The sequence below is a fragment of the Cervus elaphus genome, chromosome 12, assembly GCF_910594005.1.
Source record: "Cervus elaphus chromosome 12, mCerEla1.1, whole genome shotgun sequence".
NCBI classification, from domain to species: Eukaryota; Metazoa; Chordata; class Mammalia; order Artiodactyla; family Cervidae; genus Cervus; species Cervus elaphus.
Window position 1 is genome coordinate 34,275,609 of NC_057826.1, and position 10,765 is coordinate 34,286,373.

At 37.1% G+C, this 10,765-nt stretch overlaps 1 protein-coding gene across 3 annotated transcripts in view; it reads left to right on the forward strand.

Moving 5' to 3' along the window:
• The window catches only part of DLGAP5 (DLG associated protein 5), a 45,363-nt gene extending 34,942 nt beyond the window's left edge, over positions 1–10,421 (forward strand). For 2 of the 3 annotated variants that reach the window (XM_043919590.1, XM_043919592.1), the window contains 6 exons: positions 219–438; positions 3,098–3,281; positions 5,315–5,375; positions 6,396–6,636; positions 7,508–7,557; positions 9,892–10,421. In XM_043919590.1, the coding sequence (XP_043775525.1) occupies positions 219–438; positions 3,098–3,281; positions 5,315–5,375; positions 6,396–6,636; positions 7,508–7,557; positions 9,892–10,032 (897 nt within the window). In that variant the 3' untranslated portion in view covers positions 10,033–10,421. The remainder of the gene's footprint in view (positions 1–218; positions 439–3,097; positions 3,282–5,314; positions 5,376–6,395; positions 6,637–7,507; positions 7,558–9,891) is intronic. The other variant, XM_043919591.1, reaches the window with a different exon arrangement.
• Positions 10,422–10,765: the final 344 nt, after the last annotated feature.

The window sequence follows — 10,765 nt, forward strand, 5'->3', positions numbered from 1 at the left end:
ATCACTCAGTCATGTCCAACTTTTCGTGACCCCATGGACTAGCCTGCCAGGCTCCTCTGTCCATGGAATTCTCCAAGCAAGAATACTGGAGTGGTAGCCGTTCCTTTCTCCAGAAGATATTCCCAACCCAGGGGTCGAACCTGGATCTTCTGCCTTGGAGGCAGATTCTTTAGATGGTAATGAGTAGCTTTAATAAATGTTATAATTTCTCTTTACAGAAAAAAGTTGTCTCAGGTATAGCAAGTAAACCCAAACAGGATGACGGTGGAAGAATTGCTGCTAGAAATCGCCTCGCTGCCATAAAAAATGCAATGAGAGAGAGAATTAAGCAGGAGGAACAGGCTGAGGCAGCAGCCTCTGTAATGCCAAAGGAAGTGGATAAAATAGTGTTTGATGCTGGATTTTTCAGAATTGAAAGTCCCATTAAATCATTCTCAGGTTAGTTTTTTCTGCTGAGACTACTTAAGGGAAATACTTGGGTTGGATGGACGCTTGTGCAAGAGTTGAAAAACAGTTTTCATGTGAAGATTTATGTGTTTTCACTGTGATTTCTGAGAAATAGCTTATGGAAGGTAAGTTTGGTTTCATTTTCATTTGGAGTGAAAATTTTCCTCCAATGTTTTTGAAATGTAACGAAAGTACCAATTCCCTGATTTTAAAATACTGCCATGTAACCAGCTCTTAATACTTTAGGAAGTCATTATTTCTTACAATTTTCTAACTGGTTGTGTTTTTCAGTACCTGTTTTTCATAGGCTATCTTTATTAGATTGAGTTTATTTACTTAGATTGAAATTAAATGTAAGCCATAAATGAGAGGTCACAGTTGAAGTAATCTGTTCTTTAAATCTTGGTAGACACTTCTTTTAATGCTTTAAGTGCTAGATGTTTATTTCCAAGGAGAGACAGACCAAGTCCTCTTTAAATACTAACTAATTAGCAGGAGGGATTTTTTTTTCTATTATCTAACTGTGTCCACTAGGAAGATTTCTGACAATAAATTTGAGTTGCTATCCAATATTTACTTTAAAATGTAAATTTATCACCAAGTATTTTATAACCTCCCAATCAATTTAGGTATCACACCTAGAGTGTGGTTTTGATGTGTTTCCTTTACTCTAAGCAGCTGCGCTCCCTGGATGCCCAGGAATTGCCTCACTGCTAATGACATGACTCCTTGCTAGTTACTTTCCAAGGAGCCTAGTAGTTTCCAGGACCATGGGTTCACTGCTGTATGTTTTTTCATGTCCCATCTTGGCACTTATGACTAGAGAGATCAAGGTTTTTGACCAAAATTTGTCTTTTTGAAATTGAGTTTTAATTATAGAACACATAGGTTATATGAGGTTTGTTATAAAAAGAAGTCCCCCAAGAAGCCCCTATTTGTTATATCCTCAAGGCCACCACTTCCAGTGCTTAGAGGAATCTTTGGATATTATTTAAGGCCTTTTATAAATAAAGTATAGATTTTTTTCTTGAATTATTTCTTTGATATACTTTCCTTGGTTCTCTCTGATCTTTCTTCCAGAAGCACATATCTCCTAGTAATAGACTATCATTCTTTCCTGTACTTTTCATTTTCTTCTACTTCCTGAGTTTCTTCAACTTTCCTGTTGACGATGTTTTTATTTCCTAAGAGCTCTTTCTCGTTCTTTGGATGTTCTGTTTTATAACATTCTGTGCTTGTTTCTTAAGTGTGCTGTCTTATCTTTCTGTAGACATTAATGATAACTTCTATGTATTCTTCTCCTAGAGAGTCAATATTTGTTCCAAAATACTCTTATCTGTTTGGTTTTGGTTTCTGCCTCTTGTATCAGAGGCTTCCCTTGGGTGTCTAATGGTGGTTCACTGCCTGCTCATGGCTATGAGCAGGGCTCTGCACGGGGCGCGTGGGTGGTAGGGTCTTTACTGTGGGATGATTTAGCTGCATTGTTATGCTGTGCTTAAGTCTTTTCTCATGGGCTAGTCAGATTCTCCCAGAGAAGGCAATGGCACCCCGCTCCAGTACTCTTGCCTGGAAAATCCCATGGACGGAGGAGCCTGGTAGGCTGCGGTCCATGGGGTCGCTAAGAGTTGGATACGACTGAGTGACTTCACTTTCACTTTTCACTTTCATGCGTTGGAGAAGGAAATGGCAACCCACTCCAGTTTTCTTGCCTGGAGAATCCCAGGAATGGGGGAGCCTGGTGGGCTGACATCTATGGGGTCACACAGAGTCGGACACGACTGAAGTGACAGCAGCAGTCAGTTTCTCCAGAGATCTTTCCAACCTGCTGCCTGGAGGGTGTAATTCTGGCTGCCAGTCTTTTCAGGAGCTACATGGAGGGAGGGAAACAGTGTATCAACAGTTTTAAAAATACTCATTTCATCCCCCCTTTTCCATATAGTACTCATCTTTCAATTGTAAATCCTAAACCAGAGACCCTCTATTTCAACTTTTTTGGGGAAATAAGCCTCTAGTTTTTTTTTATCTTCATGGTGGGAGGGGATTGTTCACAGCTGCCCAGCTGTGCATAATGAGGAAAGGAGTCTGGACTCTTAATTGTTTTTTAAACTGACTTTGAACCAATCTTCCTGTTTTTACCTCTGCTCCTAGCGATTCTTGACACCACCAATTCTTTTTGAGGGGTACTGTGGTATAAACTGGGCTGATTCACATCTTTCCTGACTGGTGGCTTAGGATTTATTTTCTCAGGTTTACTAGGTAATATACAACTCATCCATCTATATTGCACTTCCAGAATTTCCTAAGTTTTGTTGTCTCTTCTTTAGTTTCGTCTGTCCTTGAAAATTATATTTCAAATTTTAAAAGTCACTGACCTTAAAAAAAGAGGATGCTTTGTCCTTGTAGTGTTCTCCCTTTGAAGATTATCTCTTTACTGTTTATATTAGTGAAATGTTAAGAGGAAGCCTTTAGTATGTGTGTTCAGTATCATCTTTAACTGAAAGTCTCAGGCATTTGACTAATAAACATTATTTTCTAGGAGAAAGAGGCTAGTTGGTAGGGGAGTAGGAAGAATTGGCACTGTCTCTCTAACTATAGTGAAAAATGAATGAAAAAGCTTTTTGGTGTTGAGATGATTTCTTTCATCTTCTAGGACTTTCTTCTGAATGCCTTTCTCAAAGACTTAAAACACCTAAGTCAGTCAGCAAAACTGTGTCTGAGACCAGGGCTGAGATGGGCCTTGTAAGACAAACTACATCACCAGAGAATCCTGATCCTCAGGGTGCCAAAAGTGAACCTGTTGATAAGACTTTGATTTCAAACATTCCTGGAAACAGGTATTTCTTTAATGTGTTATTACTAAGAGTTTAACAGAATGTAGACATTAAATACCATTTCCAGTTGTTAACCTGTTAAGTATGGAACACATGTATTTTTAAATTTCACAGTGACCTGGTAACATATAGGCAATATTTCTATTTTATAAATGAGGAAATTAAGGCTTCAGATTTCAGATTTGGAAATGGTCATATCTTTATGGATAAAATAAATTCTGCAGAACTGAAAAGACAAGAAACAATATAGTGTTCTTTGGTGCTAAACAGTATAGTGTTGTTTTGTGTGCAGTTTTGGTGCTTGACACATCTGAGCTCAAAATCAGTCATGTGACATACTATGAAACTTCAGGTCAAGTTTAACTCAACTTCAGTTTCATCGTGTATAAAATAGTGCTGTTACCTCCCTGCAGGGTCATTAGGAGGTAGGCACTTTTGTACCAGCCTTTATGGAAAGTACCTTGGGAATCCTGACTTGACAGATGGCAGAGCAGACCAGGGGGAGCTAATATGTACTGAACAATTATTATGTGGAGGAGGAAATGGCAACCCACTCCGGTATTTTTGCCTGGAAAATTCCACGGACAGGGGAGCCTGGTGGGCTACAGTCCATGGGGTTGCAGAGTCAGACACAACTGAACACACACACACCACGCCCCCACCCCCGTCTACTTTTATTCCTAATCAGACTCAGCCTCTGCAGGGACTTCTTTTGGAACCTCATCCTCAGGTTCCTCAGGTCTGCCTTGGAGGTGTTGCTGGTGCCCGCTTGGGAACCCGGATGCCGCTGCTTTGCAGCGCTCTCCTGGCAGGGCACAGGGAAGCAGCAGGTGGCCATGCACTCGGCTTGCTTCTGAACTGGCTCCCATATGATTACTACATCTTCTCCATGTCACCTTCAGGTGGAAGCCTCTTCAGCCCTTCCCCTAAGCTGAGGTTCACCTCTCTGAAAGAGGAGCTTGGGCATTGCTGAACTATGTTGATCTCTGCAAAAGCAAGATGTATTTCCTCCTGAGGTCTGTGGCAGTCAGCTCCCAAATGAAGCTTATTTAATAAAGGAATTAGTTCCAATTGAAAAAAAAATTATTATGGGCTGGACATGGTTCTAGGTTCCTATCATATATTATCTCATTCAGTCCTCAAAACAACCAGGTGAGGTACTAAATCCCCATTTTTGAAAAATGAGAAAATTTGGAAAGTAAGTTACCCAAATTCACCTTGAGAACACCCTATAACTTGAAATAGGGGAAACAAATGAAAGTTTCTCTTCCTAAGTATTTCATGGAACAAGTTATAAGATTTCTAGTTTTTAATGTAAGCCAAAGTATATTTAGCATTTGTGGTAGTTAAAATACTTTAGATGCTTTAAAAAGCTGTGGGTTATAAGATACCAATTTATTGTCATTTCTTATCCTGCAGTTCATTATCTTGTACTAAGAAGATCCAAAATTGTATTTAAGTGATATTACAAGTGCTGTTTAGGACTTCTCTTTACTTTTTAATTTCTAAAAATAGTCTCAAAAGAGCCTTTTTACAAACAACTTTGTACAATCAAGGCAAAGTGAAGCTGAAAACCAGAAAAATAGAGTATACTTAAAAAAAAAATGACTCCAAGAGATTGAGACAGATGTTTCTAATAAAACGTGAGTTAAGAACTTCAGGATTTGAATGTATCATGCTGTAGCTAACAAGTAAATATAGCCAACTCCAGATTTACAACACTTGCATGTTGTTTCCATCCCCTAAAAGTAAGCTTTAACTTACCCTTCCCTAGTATGTGGCTCTGGATTTGGCTGAGATTCAAAAGATTTCCAATAGACTGACCAGCATGGTCAAAGACTTGTAAGTGTTCTGGGGAAAATGCATTTGATTTCTAAGGCCATCCTATAGTAGCTATCATCCAAAACTAATCTATTTGGATCAGGCCTGATCTTAGATGAGGGTCCATCTCTGACCCATAAAGGATAGTCTCAAAACAAATCAAGACAGCAATATGTTTAATTTTCTGAGTACAGTGGTTCTTTTTTCTTTTTCAGAAACAGCACAGGAGAAGATGCTAAGTGTCTTGGTTTACAAGATTTAATTGAAATAAACCATGTAAGTCCTGTTCTGATGCATTAGGTAGCCTAGGATGTTCTCTATTTGTATCAATATATATAGTAACTCCATAAAAAACCCCCAAAATTTCCATTGGAAATCTTAATTAGTCATATGAAATGATAGTTCTTATTTCAAAGACCTTTGGCTTGTTTGAGACCATAGTGCCAATTTGTATTTCAACTTACATCAAGATTATTTTTGTAAATAAAGTTTTATTGTACTACAGCCACTGTCATTCATTTATGTGTTTGGCTGCTTTCAAAACACAGTGATAGAGTGTTCAGTGTTTGTGGCAGAGACTGTTTGGCTTACAAAGCCTAAAATATTTATAGTTGACTCTTGAACAACAGAGATCTTTCCAGGTGGTGTAGTGGTAAAGAATCTGGAGACTTGGGTTCTAGCCCTTGGTCGAGAAGATTCTTTGGAGCAGGAAAGGGCAACCGAACTCCAGTATTCTTGCCTAGAGAATTCCATAGACAGAGGAGCCTGGCAGGCTGCAGTCCTTGGGGTCACAGAGAGTCGGACACAATTGAGCGCACGCACACTTGAATGACAGCAGGAGGGGTGTGCCATCCCTCTGCACAGTTGAAAATCCACATGAAACTTATGTTGGCCCACTCTTTATACTTGTTCTTCCATGTTAGTAGTTTCACGTCTGTGGATTCAACAACTGCAGATCCTATGGTATTTAGCACTGAAAAGATTCTAAGTGGACCCTTGCAGTTCAAACCCTTATTGTTCAAGAGTCCATCATACACCTGGCCCTTTACATAGAATGTCTGTCAATCTCTGAACTGTGATATTGGTACTTGCTGAGAAACTTTACTTCAGTTATACTACTGCTGTAATATTATCTGATCTCATTGTTCAAGAAGCAAGATAGAAGGATGGATTTATAGTGTTCTTTAGCTTGTGCTCAGAATGTCATCCCTCTATTATTGTTTTAAATAGTGACAAGACTTTTTATGTTTATTTTAATTTTGGATAATTAAATATAAAAACCATTTTTACTTCCAGGGTATAAATAAGATAAACTTTGAGATTGGTTGTTTATCTAGTGAAAGAATGAATTTGGCTCTCCATGCTAGCAAAGTAGCAGATGATATTAATACCAACAAAAAGGAAGAAATTTCAGATGTGGAAGGAATGGAACTAAATTCAGTTACAACACAGGATGTTTTGATGATTAGCCCTGAAAAAAATATACAATCACAAAATAACATCTCATGGGAAGAAGAAACGAAAACTTCTCAGTCAGGTGAGGTCTTTTTAATGTATTTAAATAAGGTTTCGTTAAATAAATGAACTTGTCCTAAAGTATAGATTATTGTAAACACTTCTGGATATAGTTTCCAAGAATGAAGGTTGAGAAATTGGATACTTGCTATAAATATCTAATGAGAATTAGTTCGTGTCGTGGTATCCTACTCTCCACCCCAGACTCTTTTGATTAAAAATCAATAGGTTGATTTTGATTTTGATTAAAATCATCAACAGATACTAATCCATGTTGGATGGCAGGAGCACTTTTCATTAGACCTAACTATCTGGGGTCCTTTGTTGTTTGTGAAGGCTCAGAATTAGAAAAATTCCCTGAAACTTTTTTTAGTCCTCTTCTTTTCCATCAAAGAGCCTCAAACCTTTCTTTAAAAACATCCTCTTTTTCTGCCCTAATGCCTTTTCTAACCTACTTTGTTGTGATTGTTCTTCAATAGGAAATGGCTCTTGTATTTATGTTATAATGTAATGTGTGATGGTTTCACCTCCTGTTTTTACCTGTTACCCTATGGTGCTGTTCTGGTTGGGGCCTGAGGTGAAGTAAACTTTGTAACATTGGGCAGACACTTAATGCACTCCCACTATGTTCTTACAGCATCTTTTGGGTACCTTTGAATTACAAGCATGAGATTTATTTAGAGAAGACTTTTATTATACTAAAATTAAGGATGAGAATTTTACAAAGAAATTTAACTACATTTAAAAAGATATAGCATAAGATGGCCCACATTTTTCTTCGCCTTTGATATTTGGAAGTTTTCATATCTTTTAAGTCTTTGTCCGTTTCTAACAACCCTTAACTGCAAGAATATTCTTTAAAAAGTTAAAAATTATTCTTTTTTTTTTTTCAGTATTATGTGATAATAAAAGTCTCACTACTGAATGCCATCTTCTTGATTCAGTAAGTTTTCAATTTATTTGAAAAGTTCTTTGTATTCTAGATTTGTTTTATAAAATGAGTGTTATTTTTCAATTTATATGCACAGTTTAAAATGTACATCTTGTCAGTGTTTACTCTGAAGTCCTTTTTTGTTCATTTTTTTCTCCAAATGGGAAAAATTTTTTTCATATACTTTATAGTATGCATTAGTATTAAACTGAAGATTTAATTCCCTATATGGTTTATGTATCAAATTTGTTGTGACAAGTTGGTTGAATACTTGAACATGTAGTATGCTCAGTATTTCTCAGTGATGCAAGAAAAAGATAAGGCAAGAGTTATACCCTTTTGAAGTATACGGTTGAGAAGAAAATGTCTATCCTACCTTCAGTCATCAATGCTTATTTTCATTGTAATTCTTTTAGATTGCTATTTTTATGTCCTGTTATTTTATTTGGAAGCCCCCCAACCTTTACTTTTTAGTGACCTCTTGCCTCTAAGTCTAGTTCAAACATTTGCCTGTCTGTGAAGCCTTCCTGTAAAAGCTCTCATCTCTTGCATGTTTCTCTATAGACACAGGCGTACAATATATGCAGTACACACATTTAATCTCTTTTTAAGAGTATAATATGAATAAACAATACTGTATTCCTAAAACATATGATGCTTTCAGGAATCTATTTCCCTTATTAACTATAAGTTTCTCTTTGGGCAGAGCTGTCTGATTCGTATTCATGGATGCTGGCACTGAATAGTAGGACATAAATGGAAGAGTGCTCTCTTGCCTACTGAGTGTTTGCAGCATTGGTTTTCAGCCCTACTCCTGGATATTTTTATTTCAGTGATCTGGTTTTGGACGTTCACCAGGCAATTCATGTAGCCAGGGTCAGCAACTCTGGTTTACAGCCTTACCTTGAAATTTTCCAGGAACAATTGTTAAAATGAGTCAGGGAATGGGCTTTTTTGCTAATCTTGAATCTCAGAATATAAAAAATTCATTAAGGCAAATGTAGGATAAAACAGCAACAGTTTTTGTTAATCTCACGATGCCTGATAAAGGCTTGGCTTTCTAAAGCCACTAATTCCTTAAGGACCTCTGACTATGTTGACTCTTATTATGTTTTAAAGCTGCCTTCTCCATATTCAGCCTTCTGGGCTCGCTGTATCTCAGGAGCAGAATGATTACTGTGACGTGCACTGTTCATTCTTGGCCTTAGCCTTCTTTACTCAGAGGCTGACACTTAAAGGACAGGGATTTCAGCATGAGGCCAGTTTATAGAAACCTGATTTAATCTTGTTCCCAGTTCTGAATTCTGAATGATTGGTTCTGATAATATATGATAAGTCTAGAAGTTAATCATAATATTCTGTTTTTGATATATTAGTAATAAAATTGCTTCACAGTTATACATTTTATTGTTGATAAATCTTAGTATCTTATAACTTAGTCTCCCTGTGAGTTATTTTCCATTCCCATAAATATTAAGATTTATATTCTAGGATTTTTTTAATAGGTATACCTTTAGACCCACATTATTACTAGCTCTGTGCATCATTTAAACCTGAAGTAGGGCTTGAGGGAGAACAAAGAGAAGGATCCTGGCAGGATCACACCAGTAAAAGACCTGTTAATTACAATCATGTGTACTAGGATGTGTGGAATCTGCATAAGTGGCCTCAGTTTTATTCATCCTGCATGTGTTACTGAAGTCTGTCACTTTTTAAGGCATGTATTCCTTTTTAAAAATTTTTATTTTTATTTTTTAATTTATTTTTAACTGCAGGATAATTGCTTTCCAATGTTGTGTTGGTTTCTGCCACACAAAAGCATGAATCAGCCATAAGTATACATATGTGCTTTCCCTCTTGAAGCTCCCCCTCACCTTCCACCCCACCCCACCCCTCTAGGTTGTCACAGAACACCAGGTTGAGCTCCCTGTGTTATGCAGCAACTTCCCACTAGCTAGCTGTTTTATATATGATAATCTATGTTTCAGTACTTCTCAATTCCTCCCACCCTCTCCTTCCCCCACTGCATCCAGAAGTCTGTTCTCTATGTCTGCATCTCTGTTCCTGCCTTGCAAATAGGTTCAGCAGTACCATTTTTCTAGGTTCCAAATATAAGGTATATATTCCTAATATACTTTTCAATTAAAAAAAAAAAAAACTATATTTTGAAATTAGATCCATGGAGGGTAGCATAACATTATGTTACTAAGAATTTTATCATTGTGTACAAAAAATGTCATTTATATTATTAATTAATCCACTGAAAATTTGAAAGAAAAGATTGAACACTCACTTGGTAAAACTCTTGATAGTTACTTTAGTGGCTTCTCTAAATTTCTTCTCTAGCCAGGCCTAAACTGCAGTAATACATTCACTCAGATGGAGAGAAGACATCAAGAACAGACCAGACACATTTCCTTTGGTGGTAACCTGATTTCCTTTTCACCTCTGAGGCCTCTCAGTGGAGAACAACCAGAAGAATTTTGAATTTAAAAATAAATCCAGACATTTTTCTTCATGTTATCCATGCTATATTCTTAGAATACTGAAAAGTTGAAGAGTGTTTGTGTTCACTGCTGTTCAAGCCACTTGTAGACTGTTGGCCCTCCTTAGGTGGATGCAGAACCTGTGGATACTGAGGGCCTACTGTTAGAGATTTAAGCATCCTTGAATTTTGGTATCTGTGTGTGTGTGAGGGGAGGGGGTGATCCTGGGACCAATCCAGCCAGCCCCCCTCAGGATTCTGAGGAATGATTGTGTAATATTTTAATATTCAGTGTTCATCAAAGTGTGTTTTAGATATGATACTGTTTCTCAAGGGAAGTGGGGATATGTTGTATATTAACCAATGCAGAATAAAAATGTACTTGCCTTGCCTCTCTTGTTTAAAATGTATAAGCTTAAAAGTTAAGTATACCTACTCAGAGCTTACTAACATTCATTTTAATTGAAATATGTTAAACGTTAACAAATATTTGCATTCTTTTATACTTAGTTTGAACTCTTAAATTTGTTGATATTGAATAGGTTGCATATTGCATTTTCATATGTTGAGTTTCTTTAGATATCCATCAGTATATTTGAAATACTTTCTCCTTTATAAAACTCTTGACTATAGGATTGTAGAAGACAGGGCCATCAGTACAACAGAGCACTAAGATGACTCATAGTAGTGAAAGCTTGCCATCAGACCTGGGGCCAGTTATTTCTGTTTGCAAAT